This window comes from Brassica rapa, chromosome A01, assembly GCF_000309985.2.
Source record: "Brassica rapa cultivar Chiifu-401-42 chromosome A01, CAAS_Brap_v3.01, whole genome shotgun sequence".
NCBI classification, from domain to species: Eukaryota; Viridiplantae; Streptophyta; class Magnoliopsida; order Brassicales; family Brassicaceae; genus Brassica; species Brassica rapa.
The window spans coordinates 28207805-28229181 of NC_024795.2; the positions used below are offsets into that span (position 1 = coordinate 28207805).

Consider the following 21377-nt stretch of genomic DNA (forward strand, 5'->3'; position numbering starts at 1 on the left):
GTTTACTTACCAACACTTTATATCTAATTAAATTCCTCTGACCAAAATCTCAAAATTGCATTCAACGGGTATTATTAATTTTAATAATATTTTACTAAATCAATTATACTTTAGGGACATTTGGACCGGTGTGGTCGGCCACAAAGTAGACGTGCATGACCTTTAGACAAAATGCAAATAGATAGTTAGATACCATTGTTCTATTTTATTTTTTTGAGCACATGAAATTAAATTATTGCGGGGCACGAACACGCTTTGCATCCGAAGCTTCAAATGCAAATTTGCACTGAAGTAAGCAAAGAAAAAAAAATACTGAGGTAACGTAAAGTATTACAAAGTGCTTATAAGTATTTAAAGTTTGAGACAAGTATATTTTTGGTTCACTTAAACATGTTAATGAATTTTAGACTTTTCTTTGATAACATGAATTTTACACTTCTGAATAAGAACATAAGTTAGTAAATAAAATATATGTGCAGATCTTTTTGTCTGAAAATGCTTATATTAAAACATAAATATACTAAACAAATTCCAGAGGCAGGTAAACCGGAAAAAAGTTTTGAGTGATTTAATTGACCTTCACAAACCGCATGGAACATATATATGTAAGAAACAACCATTATATAATAAAAATATTAAACTGATATATCTAGTTACACATAACTAACTATATCATGGAACAAATCACAAATACAATAATGTCTTTGTTTGAAGATATTAAGAAAATTGAAAGAAAAGCTAGGCCTGAGTGACCGCCGGTTTAATTCTTACATAGACCTTCCCTAACAGAAATAACAGAATAATAAAACATTTTATTTATTTTCTAGAAGAAAAAACAGAAATGAAAGAACCAAAAAAAATACCTAACTTGGAATACAAATAAAGAGATCACGTCGTCATCTTCAACCTCTCTGACCTGTTCTGTTCTCTTCTGTTCTGTTCCTCTCTGCTTTTTCCTCATTCCTCATCTCTGGAGCTGGAGGGTCAGGTCAACCCCCCCCCCCTCCTTCTTCCAACCGCCGCCATGCCCTACCTCCGCCTCATTCTCCTCCTCGCCGTCTTATCCCTCCTCTCTTCCACTCTCTCTCAGCCCTCTCCTCCCTCCGGTACGCCCTCCATCTCTCTCTCTCATTCAATTTTGTATTTCTTTCCATAGGTTCGGGATACCTCCAGGTTAATTAAAAAAAATGTATTTCTGATTTTTTTTTTAATTTAGCTATTCTGATCGACTGCGGCGCTTCCGCCTCCTCTCTAATCAACGGTCGTAAATGGCAATCCGACACGGATCTCATCTCCACCGGAACATCCAAGAACGTCTCCGGACAAGTCCTAGACCAAATCTTATCAACCCTCAGATCCTTTCCTCTTAACCCTTCCGTCACTCGTCGCAAGTTCTGCTACGTCATCAGTGTCTCTCGTGGATGGAAGTACATGATCAGGTCGACTTATTTCTACGGAGGAGTCAACGGAAAGGACACTCCTCCGCCGGTTTTCGATCAGATCGTCGACGGGACGTTTTGGGGAGTTGTTAATACCACTGCTGATTATGCAGACGGTTTAGCTTCTTATTACGAAGGTGTTTTCTTAGCGCAGGGGAAGTCCATAAGCGTATGCATTGCTTCGAATACGTATACGAGTTCGGATCCGTTTATCTCGGCCTTGGAGGTTGTTAGGCTTGATGGTACTGTTTATAATTCTACTAAGTTCAAAGAGTTTGGGATGAGTCTTGTTGCTAGGCATGCTTTTGGGTACAGTGGACCAATCATCAGGTAAGCTCCTAGAGAATTGTACAGTTCTTAGAGATTAGTGCTTTGTTATAGTATGAAAGGTTGAATATTAGGAACGGTTTTAAGCAGAGCCGGTCATGAACATAGACAAATGAAACATTTACGTATAACCACTAAATTTTAAGAGATAATTTACATAAACAAAGTTCATAAAATGAAATTAAAATCGTTGTTTATAGTCTCCAAAATCTCAGTATCGGTCCTGATTTTGAGTTTGCTATTGATATAGTTTACCCTCTTCTTTGTTCATACATGCAGTGTGGTTATTATATAGTTCAATTTTCCATCGAAACTTCTTTACCACTTGAGTCAATCTAAGATTTCAATTCTGATATGTTTCACTAGTATTGTATTATTCTTTCAGCATTTTTCTTATTCAAATACATATGTTGCTTTCAGGTTTCCAGATGATGAGTTTGATAGGTTTTGGGAGCCATACTCTCTAAACTCGACAGTACCAAACAATCGAAAACTAGAAGTTTCTGGTTTCTGGAACCTCCCGCCTTCGAGGATATTCAACACTGATCTAAGAGCTAACCAGGTTCAGCCTCTGGAGTTCACATGGCCACCAATGCCCTTGAAAAACTCTTTTTATTACATCGCGCTGTACTTTGCTCATGACTCTGATTCACTGGGAGATGGAACCAGCGTCTTTGATGTCTCTGTGAACGGTATAGCGTATTATAAAGAGCTCTCTGTCTCTCCAGCTGGTTCGGTTATATTTGCAAGCAGGTGGCCTCTTGAAGGTCTCACAACGTTGACTCTAACTCCTACAAGTGGCTCAACTCTTGCTCCTCTTGTTAATGGTGGTGAAATGTTTGAGCTGATATCTCTTGGAGGGAGAACTCTTGTTCGAGATGGTATGACTGTTTAGTTTGATAAGACGTTAGATGCTGATAACATGCTGACTTTGTGTTTTTTTTTATGCAGCGACTGCTCTGAATGCTATTAAAAGAAGTTTCAAGAACGTACCGGTTGATTGGAATGGAGATCCTTGTATGCCTAAAAACTACTCGTGGACTGGTGTTACTTGCTCTGATGGCCCTCGAATTCGTATAGTAGCTTTGTGAGTTGGGATGTCGTCTATGTTTTTTTTTTGTTATGCATTAGTTTGAAAATTTTCTAATCCATTGTTGTTACCAGGAACTTAACTAGTATGGGACTTTCAGGTTCTCTAGCACCTCAAGTTGCTAAATTAACAGCATTGTCCTCCATGTAAGGAACCTTGACCAGTGAAGAGTTAGTACTATGACTTAACTTCAAGAAATCAATTTATATTCATGTGTTTTGAACAGTTGGCTGGGAAACAACTCTCTCTCGGGAAGTATACCTGACTTAGGCTCACTCAAGTTTCTGGAATCAGTGTAAGCAGATAACTCTTATATTTCACTAGTTGTGCTGCACAACTTAACAGAGACTCATAAGCTAATATCATACATTTTACTTGTAGGCACTTGGAAGACAACCGTTTTAGTGGAACTTTTCCTTCATTTTTCGATGGAGTGCCACGCTTAAGAGAGCTGTAAGTTTCAGTTCTCATATTACTATAGATACAGTCCTTTGATTACTTTAGATGTGCATATTGTATGCTTCTTCTGCTCAAGATTCTTGCCTTGTGGATGTAAAAGACATAACACCTTTGAATCTTACGATGGCATACACCCTCTTTGTCATCTAGCTTTACTTTTTAACATTAAAGGCCATAGTAGACATTGCACTATACCACTATATTCTAATGTCCATAGCTTTACTTTAACTATGTCTTTTATACATCATTGCATTTGTCGCTATTTTTTTTTGCCATGGGGGATGAGTTACTGACTTAGTATATATGTTTTGTGGACCATTAGGTTCTTGCAAAACAATAATCTAACTGGCAAGGTTCCTAGCAAACTTCTTCAGAAGCCAGGGCTTGAGCTAAGGTAAGCTATCAAAACTCCAAGAGTGGTTTTCACTTTTCCCCATACAAATCTGACATTTGAGTTAGCTAATACAACTACTCTCTGATGCTTTATTACTCCAGGGTTTCTGGTAATCCCTTTTTGACTCAACCACCACGTTGATTCAGCCCTTTTAAGAAGAAGACGACAGTGATTTGAGTTTGTGTTATAGTTTTGTAAATTAGAAGCCTCACGTGTATATCCTACTTTAACATATATCTGGATGCTTCATTCTTTTATTACTTACTTTGGGGGACAAGGGATTACTGATTGCATATGTTGTGTAATGAATACAAAAAATTGTATTATGAGTATTTGTGATAAACAGAGTTTATGTGTGTTTCCTCTATTGAGGTCAGTGTAATGATTCTCAACTAGATCCATTCTCACCTGGAATCAGACTTTTAGAGATTTTTTTGGGGGATAAAATATCTATCAATATTCCAAATAAGATGTCATAAGAGTACAAGAGTAGTGTGAATAAAGAGAGCTATAGTCTGTAAAAAGTGGAGCCTAGTTCCAAAATGGTGAAGCAGACTCAATTAGTGCAGAGAAAAGTAAATTTTAGAAAACATTTGAATCTTGCATGTGCCCATCAGTCTTTTTCATCATCATTAACTAACAAACAGATTACTCTGCTCTTTCTATCTCATGGCTCATCATTTTGTTTTTGTTTTTGACATTTACTCTTTTGTCTCCAACATTTCACATCTCAACATACAACAAATCTTAATCACATGTTCATCTGTTGATAATGACATGCTTTTGGATCCAGAACAGAGGAACATATTACACACTCACACATTAGAATCTCAACTTATAAAACAAAAAACAAATACACCTAAAAATGCTTAATCACAAGCACTAGAGTTACATATCACATGAGAATCCGAACGAATAAACTAATAAGCTTGTGTCAGATAAAAAGATTCAAACTTTTCAAGTGCGTTTCTCTACTCTGTTCTTCTTAAGCCTAAGCGGAAACAGAGGAGGCAATGGAACAGAGGATTTAGAAGGAGTGCAAACAGGGACATGAATCATCGGCCTTATCCTCATGCTCGTCGATCTCGTCCTCTCTAATCCTTTCTTACCTCTCTTCCCTTCTTTCTCCTCTCTCTTCGCCGCCGCTTCCTCAAGCGAGCTCGATGATGACGTGGACGACGACGGAGACAGAGACGACCTAGTGTTCCTCTGTTTCTTCAACCGCAAAAGCTCTTTCCAAAGAACTGTGCACTTCGGAGGACGAGGAGATGGATCTTCATCTATAAACCAACTCACTCTGTTCTTATCATAATCGTTACTCTTCATCGTTGCTTCCACTTTACGATTCTCTTCTTCTTCTTCTTCTTCTTCGTTTGTCTTCAAGCTAACGTTTTTAAGCTTCTCTGAGTGCTTTTCTTGCCAGAAAGGAAGCAACTTTCCTTCAGAGAAGAGTTCGTCGGCGGTATGCATCCTCTGTGGACTCGCATTCTCAGACAAGAACTCAAAGTCGGAGACTTTCACTGACCCTTTGAAGACATCTTTCTCTAGCTCTTTACAGTGTACGGGGTTGATGCAGATGAAATCTCCACCGTCTGAGAAAGAGATACGAGGTCCGATCAACGGTGGTGATTCAGTCTTTGAAACCGCCTCTGAAACCATATCTTCTACATATGAATCGTGCTATAGACGTGTGTCTAAAGGAGAGGTTTTAAAAGGAGAAACAGAGTGAATTTATAAATTAATAATTAATTATAATTAAAATGAGTTTTTAGAATTAGTACTAATGAGGAAGACGACCACGTAGACACGTTAGGGGGAGACACAAGGAGACAAATTACAGACAATGTAACTAGAGTTATGAGTTTTAAGAGTATTAAAGATTTTAAAAGTATAGAGACCAGCCATGCAATTGTAGAATTATAAAGTAATTAAAATCTTGCAGCGATCGAGATTGAATTTGTAGGAAAAGAATGGTCGGTCAATGGGAGTTGGGACTTAAACGAGAGAGTGCATGAAGGAGGGTAATAAACAGCTAACGATGTATGGTCGGTACATGATCATCGTGAACAGCCAATTACACTTAAAATATCTTACCAACTGACAATAATCTACTACCATTTCAATTCCATCCTTTTTATTGGATCTCGTATATGAGTTATGGTGGATGCAAGAAAACCAAGAAATCTTTACAAATCAATGAGTCAAAGTAGGTGTGGTTGTCTCAACGGGAAGAGATATTAAGCTAAGGAAATCAAATCTGCCTAATCAAAAAACATCCACCTCAAAAGACCGATGTATCCAAACTCATTCTTCTTATGTTTAGCTGTCATTGTATAAATCTCTATTATAAAATAGCATACTAGCTCTGTAAATTCTAATACATTTTAGATAAACAAAAGCAATCAAATATAACATAACTATAATAGTCATGACCAAACTACGCATTTGCTATTTAGTTTCTGGTGTCATTTGCATCCTCTTCACCACCTTTATGATCACCTTAGTTCTTGCCCAAACCGTGTTCAAACCAAAACATCCTATACTACAAACCGTGTCTTCAACTGTCGAAGACGTATCCACATATGTATCACCAACATTTGATGTCCAGCTAAATTTTACTCTCACACTTCAGATGCTAATGACGAATCCCAACCTTGCAGATTTTGAATACAAGACGGTGGAGAACTTGGTTTATTACAGAGATATTCTAGTGGGAAATCTCACTCTTCCTTCGACTACACTCCCAGCCAAAGGCTCGGCGCTTTTGCCATGTCCTCTAGTACTTCAGATCGATAAATTTGTTGCAGATTTAGGTGATATTTTGCAAGATATATTGCAAAGAACAATTGTGATAGAGACCAAGGCAAATATGCCGGGGAAAATCACAGTGTTGGGAATCTTCAAGGCACATTTAAATACAGTATCGCATTGTAAACTTGTGCTTAGCCTTCCTTCAATGGAAGTGGAGATGCAGGTGTGTGAGCTTGACACTAAGCTATAAAACGCTGATGTTTTCTCAGGTGAACATGTTGAAGGTTAGTAGGGAAGAGTTCCTCTTCATGTAATCATATTGTTTATTTTTTCATTTCATTTTGATCTTGATGTTTGTTTAAGTTACTTCCACATGAATTCAAAGTGATAATAAGGAAAAGAATGTGTATGGTTATCTCCCTGTGCAAAGAGAAAAATCTAAACTTTTAAAGAAAGAAATAAACAGTTTAAGTTGTATATTGGGTGAATTGTGAAGTAACCAAATGATAGAATAGTTATATGCAATTAGCTGAGTATACATATTACATAAAATTATTATGAAACGTTCAAAACAATTTTATCGAATATGTGATTCAGAAATTAGTGGGGAAAGAAAAGACAAGATCATTATCCAAAAGACCAAAACAAAACAAAAATGATTTACAGACCATACAATAACCGTAGATCTCGCCTCTGCTATTTTCGAAACACAATCCCATTTTTAGACAAGTTTGGATCTCAGTTTGGTCTTTGACTCTGTGACATGTCTTATAAATACGTGATCTCCTTCATCTTCTATCCAACATTATCTGTTTATTTCAAGCAGTGTCTCCTTCAGTTCCCTTCATGTTTCATCTTTAGCTTACGCATACACACAACACGTATACAAACACTTCAAGATAAATTAGGTTTGAGTGGTGGTGTTTGATCGAACATGGCTGTTGTTGTATCGTCAAGCGGGAATGCTCCGGCTTTCAAAGCCAAGATGACTGTCTATGTCTTTGTCTGCGTTGTGATTGCCGCTTTCGGCGGTTTGATCTTCGGTTACGACATTGGAATATCTGGTCTACTCTCTTTCTCTGTATCAGTTTTCACCTTACTTGCGTTCCAAGAACACAAAACTCCAAAAGCCCTAACTTGTGTAATAAGTTACCTGTTCTTGTTTTTTTTCTAAGCTAACGTTAATGATTTTAAAGGTGGAGTTACGGCGATGGACGATTTCTTGAAGAAATTTTTCCCCTCGGTGTGGGAGAAGAAGCAGCACGTTCACGAGAACAATTACTGCAAGTATGATAACCAGTTCTTGCAGCTATTCACATCGTCTCTTTACCTAGCCGCCCTCGTGGCCAGCTTCTTGGCTTCAGCCGTATGTTCCAAACTTGGAAGGAAGCCCACTATGCAGTTTGCTTCTATCTTCTTCTTGATCGGTGTCGGGCTAACCGCAGGAGCCGTTAACATCGTCATGTTGATCATCGGAAGAATCTTGCTTGGCTTCGGTGTCGGCTTTGGCAATCAGGTAGACATATAAAGCTTTCTTGCTCCGTAAGATATCTAGAAATGACCTAACCTTGTTTTATACACCTTAAATTTTCAGGCAGTGCCACTTTTCCTGTCGGAGATTGCTCCGGCGCAGCTCAGGGGAGGTCTCAACATTGTATTCCAACTCATGGTCACAATCGGGATCTTTATCGCCAACCTTGTCAATTACTTCACTGCCACGGTTCACCCTAACGGATGGCGCATTGCTCTCGGTGGAGCCGCGATACCCGCAGTTATCCTCCTCTTCGGTTCATTGATCATCTGCGAGACTCCCACGAGCCTCATCGAGCGCAACAAGAACGAGGAAGGCAAAGAAGCGCTAAGGAAGATCAGAGGAGTTGACGATATAAATGAGGAGTATGAATCTATCGTCAATGCCTGCGAGATCGCGAGTCAAGTCAAGGACCCTTACAGGAAGCTGTTAAAGCCAGCGAGTCGCCCGCCTTTCATCATCGGAATGCTTCTTCAGCTTTTCCAGCAGTTTACAGGAATCAATGCCATTATGTTCTACGCACCGGTCTTGTTCCAGACCGTTGGCTTTGGAAGCGATGCAGCTCTTCTCTCTGCGGTTATCACCGGAGTGATCAATGTTCTCAGTACGTTCGTGGGGATTTACCTCGTCGACAGAACTGGAAGGAGATTCCTTCTTCTCCAATCTTCCGTTCACATGCTTATTTGCCAGGTAGGTTTCTTGATCCACAAGTAATCCACTAAAACTTAAAAAAAAATCTTGAAGTAGGTATCTTGCTTCACAAGTAATCCCTATAAGACTAACAAACTCTTGTAACAGTTGATCATTGGAATCATCCTAGCGAAAGACTTGGGAACCACGGGAACACTAGGGAAGCCACAAGCCTTAGTGGTTGTGATCTTTGTGTGTGTTTACGTGATGGGTTTTGCTTGGTCATGGGGTCCTTTAGGGTGGCTAATTCCTAGCGAGACGTTTCCTCTAGAAACTCGAAGTGCAGGGTTCGCTGTTGCGGTCTCGTGCAACATGTTCTTCACGTTCGTGATCGCGCAGGCTTTCTTGTCGATGCTTTGCGGGATGAGGTCGGGGATATTCTTCTTCTTCAGCGCTTGGATCATTGTGATGGGACTGTTTGCGATGTTCTTCATACCGGAGACTAAAGGAGTGCCAATTGATGAAATGAGGGAGAGAGTGTGGAAGCCACATTGGTTCTGGAAGAGGTATATGCTTGCTGAGGATGATCATCAGGACGTGGAGAAGAGAACTTAATGAAAGAAACCATACGTCTCTTTGTGTGTGTGTTTTTTTTTTCCTGTTTTTTTTTCTTGTTGATGTTTGAATTCTTTTGTTACTTCTTTTGTTTCGTGGGAACATATAGTGTAATAAGACCAACTTGTTTTTTTTTTCCTGTTTTTTTTTCTTGTTGATGTTTGAATTCTTTTGTTACTTCTTTTGTTTCGTGGGAACATATAGTGTAATAAGACCAACTTGTTGATTCAGGTTGGGTATTTTATCAATGAAACTCCATGAGAATTTTCCTCACAATTTATAACTTATGTACAATTTTATGTTTTTTTTGTAGTATAATTCTATGTTGTCCAAAAACAAATTTGGGGTGTTAGTGGAATTTAGATTTCTATAGAATTTGTTGATTTTAAAAGTTCAGAGATTTGTTAAATTGGAAAAAAATTGTAGAGAATTTTTTATATTGAGAAAATCCATAAAAATAAAGTAATGTAATGATTCTAAGAATTCAAGAGAAATTTGTAGTATTTTCATATTGTTTTATGAGTTAAAATGTTAAGTATTTAATTTCCAATAACACTTACTTTAATAGATTTGTATAATCATTAAAATTAAAACTTTTTGAATGACAGATGATTTTGTATAAAATTATAGAATCATTAAATCAATAATACTAAATTTTAATGAAAATGTAAAAAATCTGTAAACCAATAACACTAAAATTGAAAATTCTAAAACTCATTATTAATCTAATTCCCACTGACATCCCCAAAAAGTAGAATTCTATGTTTCATGGAGTTTCATTGAGTAACTTATAAACTGTGAGGAAAATTTTCACAGAGTTTCATTGATAAAATAACTAACATGAATCAGCAAGTTGGTCATAAAACATGAATCATAAACTTGTGCTGATACCAAGATTCATCACTCACTACCAAGTTAAATGCAAAAGCATAAAATACTAAAGGGACTGCCATCAAGTTTCACAAGACACATGATCAAAAAAGAAAAAATATAGCAAAACAAGACGAGAAAAAGAAGTTTATGTTGGTGAGGAGCAAAACTTTTCTAGTCAGGAAGAATTTGCTCGTTGTCTGCATCTCCTTCTGTCTCAATGGTAGGCTTTGAAGGTCCAGCTCCTGGAGCTTGCTTCTTCTTGATACCACTCACTATATCATCAATCCTCAGAAGCATACACGCCGCTTCAATCGCTGTCTTAAACGTTTGAGCCTTCACATTGTACGCATCCCATATCTAATCACAAAGATTCAAAGTGTTAAAACAAAGTCCCAAGAAACAATAGATTCACCACAAAGCAAAGCTTTATGTTCTTACCTTGCTCTCTTTCATGTCAGCTATTGCACCAGTGTTTCCATCGATTCCAGTCCAGGCATTCTCACCATTTGCATGCTAATACCAAAAAAACACCAAAGATTCAATCAATGAGAAAGATTCAGTACCAGAACATGTCAGGTAATGAAAAAAACAATGGCAGACGATAGATACCTTTCCTTGCAAAGCTGTCATTGTTCTGATCACGTTAACTCCACAGTTCTGAGCTAGAGTACGCGGAATAGCCTCAAAAGCTATAGCAGCTGCTTCATAAGGCCACTGTTTTCAAATTACAATCTGATTAAGAGACCACATTGCGAGTTTTTTTTAAAGAATCTTTAAACTATAGCCAAACCTTTTCGATCCCTTCAATTGTTGCACTCTTCTGTTTTAAAGTGGCAGAAACGGTTAACTCAGTGGCTCCACCACCAGGCACAAGCTTTGGGTTCTTGATGATGTTTCTTGAAACAGACATAGCATCCTGAAGGTTTCTTTCCACTTCGTTGAGAAGATCTTTACTCGGTCCTCTCAAGAGGACAGTACACGCTTTAGGTTCTTTGCAATCAACAACGAAGGCGAAGAAATCATCTCCTATCTTCTTGACCTCAAACAAGCCAGCGCCAGTACCAACATCAGACTCCTGAAGCTCATCAGGCCTGTTGACAATCACAGCCCCACACGCCTTAGCGATTCTGTTGTTATCCGTCTTTCTCAGCCTTCTAATCGCACTAACTCCAGCTTTACTGAAATAGTGACATGCCAAGTCACTGAGTCCCTTCTCTGTGATGACCAGATCGGGCTTGAACTTGAGTATCTGCACGCAGATGTTCTCGATGTACTCCTCTTCGAGTTTGAGAAGGACTTCCCAGTCCTCTTCTCTGACCAGCTCGGCGTTCGTTTGGTTTTCGCCTTTCTTGTACTCGAGTGGGCAGTCGAGAAGGATGATCCGTGGGTTGACGATCTTTCTCTTCATTTTGCCGGGAGCTACTACGTCTTTGTTGAACATGACTCCTCTGAGAACCTTGGAGTCCTCCAACTGGCCGCCGGGAACCTTCTCAACCTTGATGTATTTTTTGATATCCACTTCCCTTAATCCTTGCCCGAGATCAACACCAACGATAGTGGTGGCGTCAATAGCCAAATCCTATAAGAGCCACATAAAAAAATCCGTTTAGGACCTTGAGCATAATACTCTGTGACAATCCATTACACAGCCTAGAAACAAGCTAAATAATGTGCGATCTTTGAGAGTGCAAATGTGTTTGTGCTTATAAGCTTACGGTGTGACGTATAAGAAAAGATATTTACTAAGTAAACTCACAGCAATAAGATCTCCAAACTGGCTGGTGAATTTTGTTCCTATGCAGCTCTTGACTAATCCTAGTACGGTTTCACCTGCAATAACAATACATTTTCGTATCAGTAAACATGAGTAAATAGTCCATGACCAGGAAAGAAAAGTCATCTACCATGTCTGAAAAATATCAAAAGAAGAAGAAGAAGGAAGAAGTGGACTTACGGTCATTGACGTCGATTGACATGGCGATCTTGTCAAGAACAGCGATAGCATCCTCGAGAGCCTTGATATAAGCTGCAGTTAAGAAAAAAAATATTCAAATGAAAAACAAGTAAAAAAACTACAACACTGTGGAAGAGTAACAAATCATACGGCAAGTATACCTCGGCATATGACTGTGGGATGGTAACTCTTTTCAATGAATGCTTCAGCAACATGTAACATTTCACCAGCTGTTGGCATAAAAAAAAATCAGTGACAGTATAAGCAGCAAAAAATATGTTGCTCTAAGAACAGATGCACATTACTTTTTAAGTATAAAATCCACAATACAACATCACAACACTGCCTTTTACACTGATCTTTAAAACAAACCTACTGGTAGACAATAGTTTCAACAAAAGAGTCATCAGATATATTGTACATACCAAGAACAATAACAGATGTAGTCCCATCACCCACTTCTTCGTCCTGCGTGCGGCTCAACTCAATCATCGACTGCAATCAAAACACAGAGAAGAAAAACATATCAGAAAAAAGAACAATGAGAAGACAACAAGAACGTTCATGAAAAGGGAAAAAGGTGAAACCTTAGCTGCAGGGTGAGCAACATCAAGTTCACGCAAAATAGCATTCCCATCATTGGTAACAATAATCCCTGTAAAGATCCAGAAACAAAGAGTTTACCACATTAAAAACACCATAACAATAGAAGAAGAGAACGGATCCAAGAATCAAAAAAAAAAACTCAAACCAAATAGTAAAATCCACAATAATATTTAGGTTTCTGCATAGATAATAAACCTAACTCAGAAAGTGAAGCAGAGTAGTTTCAAGAAGCATAAACCTTACACCTAATAAAGGGTTTATGTATAGCTAACTCAGAGACTGAAACAGAACAGCTTAGACAACTAAAGAGAACTACAAAACTGTAAAGACTGAACCTTTCAAAAGGAGTAAACTTTAAACCTAATCTTCCTCTCTTATAAGATCTACAGAGAATATTAAAAAAAAAAACAGTAATAAGAAGAAGTAAAGTACCTCCACCAGCATCAAGAAGCATCTTCAACATAGAGCGTGGACCCAATGTGGTCCGGATGACATCAGCCACAACCTGTAAACATAGTGAAAACCAATGATTCAAACCAGAGAACGAAGCAACAACCAAACACAAAAAGGAAAGGACTTTATTTATATACCTTGGAAGCTTGGATGTTCCCATGGTGAACCTTCGTTCCAGATTCACGCTTCAACGAGTCCTCTGAAACATTTTCACGAAGCGGTAAGTGAGAGTGTAAAGAAACCTAATAAAGATTCAAAGGAGACGAGATCTGAAGGTGACTTACTGAGGACGAGAACCGGAGCGTTCATGATGTGTGCGATCTAAGCGTGGGTTGAAGGATCGGAGAAGAAGACGGCGAGGGAGTAGATTTTGAGAAGCGGAAGAAGCTCAATGAGAAGGTTGAAGAGATGCTTATTAGTGCTGCTTCGCGGCTCTCCTCGCTCTCCTTTTTATTAGTCTTCAGGTTTTTAAAAGCCCAAATCTTAACAAAGCCCATAGGCCCATTTGTTTTTTGTGGCTTCGAATTTTCTTGTTGATCGACGAAACAATTGTGAAAACTGTTTTAGGAAGACGTCTTTTCCAAAAAAAAAAAATTATAATGCGGTTATGAACATTTTTTGGATTATTGTGAAGTTTTGGGTTGATTTGAAGCCCGTATCATCTTAATTATAAGATTTTTTAGAAATCTTCTTAAAAAAATTATAATGTGCGGTTATGAACATTTTTTGGATTATACTAGGGTCGGCCCGCCCTACGGGCGGGATGTTTATTTTGTAAGTTGAGATTTAAATTTTTATAGATGTATAATTCTATTTAAAAACTTTTAGCATTACATGTCATATTTTAGTTATTTTTATTTCAGTGTTGTATTCATGTGATTAATAGAAAGAAATCACAATGGTCTACTGTTGATTTTTTCTCACTACAGAAAATTTTAAAATTAATATATTTAATGTATTTTGAAGTTAATGTACTTTTTAAATTAATATATCACAGTCATATAATTAATGTATTTTTATCTTTTTCATAACATAAATAATTTATAAACTGAAATATTTCATTAAAAAGGTAAATATACATTTATAATAAAAATTATTACGGTCACATGAGGTTAAATAATCTAGAATTATGATTTAGAGTTAAGTGTGAAAATTTGGTAGTGAGTTTTAAATTTTTAAAAAAGGTTGCTAGGGTGTGACAGATTTGATCCATCAAATTCCCGCGCATAGCGTGTGCAACTTGACATATAGTTTAAACCTTGGTTTAAGACATGAAGTCTACTAATGTTAGTTGGTTTATTCATTAAACTAATTTGGATTTTCGTTTGATCTATTCTATCGCCCAATTCTAAATAGCATGTTATTGTTGCCACTGGCCCAATTCTAAAGAGACTATCACGGGTGTTTTCAAAACCTCAAACCAACACTTATATAACATTAATGAAACGGAAGTTTGCCTTTGAGAGGCAGTGAGATCCACGCGCTCAAACTTTCTCTCCCAAATCTAGTTTTATCTTTACGACAGGGTTCCGGTGCCGGTTCGTATGGAGGTCTCCCACCATCCCTTTTCCTTCGGACTTCGCTTTACATGATAGAACAGACGTGGCTCAGTCTATCGGAGGAATCTGGCTTCTCTCTCCGTGTGTCGGTGGAACCATTGGTGCGGCGGTTCCCTAAGAGAGCTCTGGGACTCTGGTGACCATGTCGGACCCTGCTAGTTGGTCATTGGGGTCTTGGGGTTCATCCCGATTGTTGTGAGTTTGATTTTTGTTGACGGCGGACCTTACCTAGTAGTCGCGGTTCGCTGGGATCTGTAACCTCCGGTGCGAAAGATGCTTTTTACCGGCATGATTGAAGACGTGTAGATCCTCGGCCCGTGGGAAGGCGAGCTTCAACTGCGGCGGCTAGGGTTCTTGGGATTCGGATCTCCCCCTTGGGAACCAGCGTTGGTGGCCGTGGGACAGCTCCGACAGTGGTTATACACTGAAGATACACCATCAACGAACCGTTCTGCTGGTTTTGGACACCCGGCTACGGCGGTTGTGGATTTGGAATCTACTGGAGTTCAATCGGAGCGGGTAGTAATGCCCTTTTGTCTTCTTTCCCTCCCCCAATTTGTTCTCTCTTTGTTCTGAGTTGTTCATTGTTGTTAGATTTTGTTAAGCTTCTCCTCGTAATCTAGGATCTACCGTTTCTCGATTTACAGGAAACGTCTTTGTTCTGATGTTTCATTTTCAAAGTAAAGATATTAATGAAATATTTTATTTAGAAAAAGAACATTAAAGAAAAGTTGTGTTTTAGTTTATGGACAGGTGTCGACACCAGAGAGCATGACTTTTTGAGGTGGACAGTGACGTGGATACCCCAGGAGTGAAGCAAACATTTTTATATATATATAGATTATGAAGTTTTGGGTTGAAGCCCGTAACATCTTTAATTATAAGATTTTTTAGAAATTTTACGGTTCATATTGTGGAAGGTAACTTCTCTATGGTAAAGAGAGACAACATTTTATGGATAAAATCTTGATCCGATTTAGAAAACAGTTAAACGATTCTATGTATAACTGGAGGAGATCTCAAACCGAAATAGAAGGTTACTAGTGTAAATCTATCGTGGGATGGATTTTTGATCTAAACACGCAAGGATTCACTGTGGTCAATTGCACCAACTGATAGGTTTCATGATCCTTTCTCTCTATTTCTCAGTGAACCGATAGAAGAATAACCTAGCTACGTTTGTCAAAAATCATCTCTTATATCGATAAACCTTCTAGGAACGAAGACAGACAAAAAAAGTTCCAACATTCTTGCCTCTAACAGCTTATGAGACTTGCAACGTCACCTCCGGTATGTATCGCTTGACCAAGACACTTGATAGAGTTATCCAACGTCTAGATTGAAAAATAACAACACTTGATAATAATGCTAATACTTTTTACATGTCTTATATAACACATATCATGATAGATATATAGCACTGTAATTTTGGTGATAATTAGTCAAACATATCAATGCTTGGATAGTTTTATTATAGATAACAGCAGCCTCCTCGAGTGAGAAAAAGAGACAGTAAAACGAATGGAGTTGATGTCATGGATTATTGCGATGGAATTTATCCATGTATATAAGAATATATTAATATTTGAGATAAGTGAATGTCTTGCCACCATCTCACGAGCTCAACACCCAATTTATAATCGACAACTTGCAACGCACGTGCTTTATTATTTCAAATAAATATTCACATTTTGTGTGTTTAATAAGACCGTATTTTAGTGGTTAGGGCACTTTGATTAAGTGGCTCTGCACTAATATGTTTTTATCTTCCAACTTCCAACTTACCAAGAATATTTTGGTCACTCTCCTCATGATGTATACGCAGCCATCACTTACATTCTTATGTATTTTGAACTAGTTGATCATATTTAAAAACGAATATATTGAAATTTCAAATCTCAATATGTCGTGTAATCCAATATATAGTTAGTATTATATATTGTGTTAAAAAAAGGTTAGTATTATATACCAAACAATCACTATTGACTTGTATGATATATGGATAGAGCACTCAAACAAAATTGAACATTTACATTTCGCCTCCTTTTTTGAAACTCCAAATTGTGGATGTCATCAGCATCAGGTCAGTTTATCCACTGAGGCAGGGCCAGGTGAGCTACTTATATGTTCGATTATAAACCTTTTGTCAAAAAATGCTCGATTATATATATCACATTTAAACTCAAACTTTATTCAAAATTTGATTTCAAACGCTTTCTAAACCGAAAATCTTACATATGTAAGTTCTTGCTAGCTACTCTATATGAACCTCTTGTTTGTTTTTGAAAAAACTAAAAATCTATTGGTCATCAAATTTCAAATACAATTCATATTCTTGAAAAAATGAAATTTCGTTATATATACTACAAAAGCTTCCCATATTTTTTTTTAAAAAAAAACATTAATACTACTTTACTTAACTTCCCCATTTTAAATAATTTCTACTGTATTTATATGTTTAAATTACACTAGATTTTGACCCGCGCTTCGAAAGCGCGGGTTTTATGGATTATATATGAAATTGGATATGAGATAGTATTTTGAGTATATTGTGTATTATTATGTTAAAAAGTCGCATTATATCGAATACAAAAATTTGTTTAAACTTATATACTTATGAATAAGTTTATTCGAGATTTTTTATATACACTCTTATGTAACTCTTTCTTAAATATGAAAATTTTACCCAAATTTGATAAACCAACCAAACCAATACGAAATACAGATTGAGGTTCGGGATTGGGAAAAAGTACCTATTAGATTTTTTTGGACCTGTGGGTCTCTATTGGACTCTGGGTACCCAAAGTACCCAGAACATTTTGTTCATATTATGTATATTTGAGTAATTCATATATGTTATCAATATAAAAATATTATTGTAAATTTTGGATTCGCGTTTTATGTTATAGTTTCAGGTTTTGGGTAAAATTTCAAAATTTTGAAAATATATTTAAATATTGGATATTTTTGGTTCTCGGGTAAGATTTTGGTCGTTTAGATATTTAGTTATTTCTGTTATTTGTTTGATTTTGGGTATTTTCGTGTTTTGATTTTTTTGGTTTTTCGGATTCTTTAGATCTTTTTGTCCTAAATACTCGAACTAAGCTAGACTCATTACGTAGCCAAATTACATAGTAAATTTTACAGATAATTGAATTATTGATTCAAATTGACTTGGAACTAAAAGGAACCGATCTGAACAAAAAAAAAATTCAAATACCTAGTTGGATATAAATGTCCAAGACCCAAAGAACTTGGACCTGAAAGAAACCGATTTATATTTGACCCGAAGACCCGAATGCCCAAATCTAACCATCCATTATATTTTTGTGCATTTTATAAAAGTTACATTTGTTCAATTGGTGAAACGTAAGATTTATTTGAAAGGTTTTTGGCTAATTTAATGGTATAGATTTGTAGGTTTTTTGTTGAGCAGTAAAAAAAATATTTGTTGGCTTTTTGATAATTTTAAACTTATCTTAAATACTAAATTGTTATTTATCAATAAAATAAAATTAACATAATATATAATTTTTAAACTTATCTTAATTATGAAGTTAATGAGACATATTTGGAGAAGAGTATAATAAAGTGTACGTGATATTATATTTTCTTGAACCAAATTTATGAGATCATATATATATGGTATAATATTTTTGTTTACAAAAAGATATGTGTATAATAAATAAAAGCTTTGACTAAATAATTGTTAGAGAAATTTAAGGTAATATATTGTTTGTCCAAATATAAGACCAAAATATTATTAGTTAATGAAAGAATCCAAACAACTTTTTTAAGTAGATTTATTAAAAATCCTTCTCTTTTAATAGTATTGATGTGTAGTTTTACAAAGAAAAATACAGCACATTGGGACGTTGCTAGCAGTGGATACCATGTTATATATCGCTAAACGCGTGTGTAATACCTACCATCCGAAGGCATTTGCATCTTCACACTTAACTCATTTAAGTCATTTACAATTATAAAGTTTGCCTGAAGATATTTTCCAAATTAAATTAAGAAGTCGGCCGTTCACGTAATTAATCTTCTAATCGAAAATAGTACTCACCAATGAGATATGACCACTAAATTTTTGTACGACTTAATGTAATAAAATACCCATTATGAACTTAAAAAAATATCAATGATCGATGTATTGTGCTATATATAGCGCAACATTCTTGTGCAAAATGCAATATCTCAAATACTTACCACAAAGCTATAGACAAAAGAAATACAAAATATACCAAAATACAAAAAATGGAAGGCCTTCTACGCTTCCTTGTAGCCATAGTCATCGTATTGGCTTTAGCATCTTCATTTGTTTCTTGTTACGACCCAAGTCCTCTTCAAGACTTTTGTGTTGCCGTCGATGGCGCTAATGGCGGTAATCTCTATTTAATATGGTTCCTTAATATCGTACAGTACTAATTATAATTTATTACTACCGTCTCTATTTAGAAATAAGAAATTAAAGTAAAGTGATGGCCCTTGAAACTATAATACATTGTCTTAATTCAATGATGAAGTGATGGCTCTTGAAACTAGAACAAATTGGTTTAAAGTGTAAATATACCCTGAAACTAATTCAAATGCTCCTAATTATAATTCGATACATGCTTCAGTCCAACATGCATGTCGTATAACGAAGCAAATTACGAACTATGTACAGCATAATTAATTACTCAGAACAGTAATAAAACACACCTAATATTGAACGTTTACATATCATCAACAATGCGACAAATAATACGTAACGATGTTTTATCTCTTATTTTCAGTTTTCGTGAACGGAAAATTCTGCAAAGACCCAAAATACGTGAAGGCCGAGGATTTCTTTACTTCGGGTCTAAACATCGCCGGAAACACCATGAACCGCGTCGGCTCCAACGTAACCAACGTCAACGTCGACAGAATCCCCGGACTCAACACCCTCGGAGTCTCTCTTGTCCGTATCGACTTTGCCCCGGGTGGTCAAAACCCACCACACACGCACCCACGAGCCACGGAGATCCTCGTCCTTGTTGAAGGAACGCTCTTGGTAGGGTTTGTAACATCGAACCAAGACAACAACAGATTGTTCTCGAAGGTTCTTTATCCCGGGGATGTGTTTGTGTTCCCCATCGGAATGATCCATTTTCAAGTGAACGTTGGGAGGACGAACGCGGTTGCGTTTGCTGGTCTTGGAAGCCAAAACCCCGGTACGATCACAATCGCGGACGCGGTTTTTGGTTCAACGCCTTTGATTATGCCGGAGATTTTGGCTAAAGCGTTTCAGCTGGATGTGAACGTGGTTAGGTTTCTCGAAGGAAGGTTTTCTTCTAAGTATGATCGTCATTATTAATAAGATTAAAGGAGTGAATTAACAAAAGAAAGATAAAAGGAATGACGTGAAAATGTAAAATATGAATAAATGGTGTGATGTGGTATGTAATATAGTGTGTGAAAATTGAAATAAAACAATTAAGGCGGTAAACATAAGTTATTAATTTGGTAATAGAAACTGTGAACGCATGAAAATGAAGCCAATCTATATACTATAAAATTAATTATTTTCTTTCTTTTGTGAATAGCTAACATCCAAAAAGGTAAGTTGGAAAAAAATGTAAAAGGTAAAATTCTCTACAGTTCCTTTTGATCGAAGGAGAAAATTTATTCTCTGCCAAAGCAATCCATCTGTCCCCTTTCCAAGAAATGATGAACAATCCTGTGACATTGGTTTCTGGAGAGATTTGACTTCTCCACTCAGTTTTTGGTTTACTATTCGAGTCATAACGTAATTTTTGGTTTACAAAGTAACGCACAATCCAGTTGAAATACGCATGCAAGATCATTTTTGAATCCTGTTGAAAATAATCGCTTCTGTGTGTTGATCGTAGACCTATGAGTGTCACTACATTGAGCACTGGTTACAAGAAATGAAACTTATGCATCTTTTTTTCTGTGAAGTGTTTGATTTATCAAACTAAATTGTTAGCATTAGACTTATCTGTGAATTTGAGCTTAAATATTTGAACAGTCTTTGTGCCAAGAAACATCATTACAAAAACACATTCTTACAATTCACGAAGCATGAGCATACATAAACAACTTTATTTTGCCTTTCTTCTAGGTATTTTCAATTTTTAATACTTCCTTTTGAACATTTTTGAGTCATTGATTTGTAAGGTTTAATCAATAATTTGATTTTGATCACATTTTTTCATGAACTCTAAACCAAAATTTGCATGATGTCAAGGAAATGATGCGGATCAAAATCCATTAGACCATTTCATCTCATGTGATGTCTAACAGTTATCATGTGAACCAAGCATCAACTTGGAAAAAATAAGATGAACTTAAGATTTCGTATGTTTTCGGCATTTGAATGGAAATTTTTGATAGCCGCTTACATTATGTCCCCAAAATAATCTTTACAAGCTTAACATGATTACAGAAATGAACTATGAATGCGGATTAGCTAGCTAACATGTTAAAAGGGCTCTTAACTCTTAAGTATAAATGGTAAATTTTCTTCTTCCCAATGTGAAGAGATCTAATCCTCCGTGATTCAAATTTGCTGGCTAATTTATGGTACCTAAAGATATGTGAAACTACAATTTCTATTATGATGTATGTGTTTTGTTATCTTAAGCTACTTATAGTTTTGTAACATTTTGCGAATAAGAAACTTCTAAAATACGGTATTTATACATT

At 36.5% G+C, this 21377-nt stretch overlaps 6 protein-coding genes across 7 annotated transcripts; 4 read left to right on the forward strand and 2 right to left on the reverse strand.

The window, feature by feature from the left end:
• Positions 1-59: 59 nt before the first annotated feature.
• Positions 60-4076, forward strand: LOC103849995 (leucine-rich repeat receptor-like serine/threonine-protein kinase At2g14510). Its single transcript, XM_009126696.3, has 9 exons — positions 60-1106; positions 1217-1769; positions 2187-2647; positions 2718-2853; positions 2931-3002; positions 3083-3151; positions 3238-3309; positions 3638-3709; positions 3811-4076. Exons 1-9 carry the CDS (start codon positions 1025-1027, stop codon positions 3848-3850), a joined length of 1557 nt encoding a protein of 518 aa, XP_009124944.1. The 5' UTR covers positions 60-1024; the 3' UTR covers positions 3851-4076.
• A 313-nt stretch (positions 4077-4389) lies between these two features.
• Positions 4390-5429, reverse strand: LOC103849996. The gene has a single exon (XM_009126697.3). It carries the CDS (start codon positions 5366-5368, stop codon positions 4667-4669), a length of 702 nt encoding a protein of 233 aa, XP_009124945.1. The 5' UTR covers positions 5369-5429; the 3' UTR covers positions 4390-4666.
• A 647-nt stretch (positions 5430-6076) lies between these two features.
• Positions 6077-7129, forward strand: LOC103849997. Its single transcript, XM_009126698.2, has one exon. It carries the CDS (start codon positions 6138-6140, stop codon positions 6708-6710), a length of 573 nt encoding a protein of 190 aa, XP_009124946.1. The 5' UTR covers positions 6077-6137; the 3' UTR covers positions 6711-7129.
• A 49-nt stretch (positions 7130-7178) lies between these two features.
• Positions 7179-10252, forward strand: LOC103849999 (sugar transport protein 6). The gene is made up of 4 exons (XM_009126699.3): positions 7179-7524; positions 7657-7976; positions 8055-8681; positions 8790-10252. The coding sequence occupies exons 1-4, from the start codon at positions 7395-7397 to the stop codon at positions 9234-9236; spliced, it is 1524 nt and encodes a 507-aa protein (XP_009124947.2). The 5' UTR covers positions 7179-7394; the 3' UTR covers positions 9237-10252.
• Positions 10039-13586, reverse strand: LOC103850000 (T-complex protein 1 subunit gamma). The gene is made up of 12 exons (XM_009126700.3): positions 13407-13586; positions 13260-13321; positions 13102-13174; positions 12651-12718; positions 12489-12558; positions 12225-12293; positions 12064-12135; positions 11866-11939; positions 10900-11688; positions 10719-10823; positions 10548-10622; positions 10039-10466 (listed from the first exon to the last, which is right to left on the reverse strand). Exons 1-12 carry the CDS (start codon positions 13429-13431, stop codon positions 10281-10283), a joined length of 1668 nt encoding a protein of 555 aa, XP_009124948.1. The 5' UTR covers positions 13432-13586; the 3' UTR covers positions 10039-10280.
• Positions 13587-13830: 244 nt separating this feature from the next.
• On the forward strand, positions 13831-21290 carry LOC103850001 (germin-like protein subfamily 1 member 7). Of its 2 annotated transcripts, none has more exons than XM_033291529.1 (2): positions 13831-19084; positions 19440-21290. In XM_033291529.1, exons 1-2 carry the CDS (start codon positions 18942-18944, stop codon positions 20023-20025), a joined length of 729 nt encoding a protein of 242 aa, XP_033147420.1. In that variant the 5' UTR covers positions 13831-18941; the 3' UTR covers positions 20026-21290. The 2 variants fall into 2 exon arrangements, with proteins under 2 accessions (XP_033147420.1, XP_009124949.1); XM_009126701.2 differs by having other exon boundaries at positions 13831-19068; positions 19463-21290.
• The last annotated feature ends 87 nt before the right edge of the window (positions 21291-21377 follow it).

Coding starts and splice junctions, on each gene's coding strand:
- LOC103849995 (XM_009126696.3), top strand. CDS start 1,025: ATGCCCTACCTCCGCCTCATTCTCCTCCTCGCCGTCTTATCCCTCCTC. Junction 3,152..3,237: donor CTCAAGTTTCTGGAATCAGT/GTAAGCAGATAA, acceptor TTTTACTTGTAG/GCACTTGGAAGACAACCGTT. Junction 3,310..3,637: donor GTGCCACGCTTAAGAGAGCT/GTAAGTTTCAGT, acceptor GTGGACCATTAG/GTTCTTGCAAAACAATAATC.
- LOC103850000 (XM_009126700.3), bottom strand. CDS start 13,431: ATGAACGCTCCGGTTCTCGTCCTCA. Junction 12,294..12,488: donor TACATCTGTTATTGTTCTTG/GTATGTACAATA, acceptor TTATGCCAACAG/CTGGTGAAATGTTACATGTT. Junction 10,623..10,718: donor TGACAGCTTTGCAAGGAAAG/GTATCTATCGTC, acceptor TTTTGGTATTAG/CATGCAAATGGTGAGAATGC.
- LOC103849996 (XM_009126697.3), bottom strand. CDS start 5,368: ATGGTTTCAGAGGCGGTTTCAAAGACTGAATCACCACCGTTGATCGGA.
- LOC103850001 (XM_033291529.1), top strand. CDS start 18,942: ATGGAAGGCCTTCTACGCTTCCTTGTAGCCATAGTCATCGTATTGGCT. Junction 19,085..19,439: donor GGCGGTAATCTCTATTTAAT/ATGGTTCCTTAA, acceptor ATAATACGTAAC/GATGTTTTATCTCTTATTTT.
- LOC103849997 (XM_009126698.2), top strand. CDS start 6,138: ATGACCAAACTACGCATTTGCTATTTAGTTTCTGGTGTCATTTGCATC.
- LOC103849999 (XM_009126699.3), top strand. CDS start 7,395: ATGGCTGTTGTTGTATCGTCAAGCGGGAATGCTCCGGCTTTCAAAGCC. Junction 7,525..7,656: donor TTACGACATTGGAATATCTG/GTCTACTCTCTT, acceptor ATGATTTTAAAG/GTGGAGTTACGGCGATGGAC. Junction 8,682..8,789: donor TTCACATGCTTATTTGCCAG/GTAGGTTTCTTG, acceptor CTCTTGTAACAG/TTGATCATTGGAATCATCCT.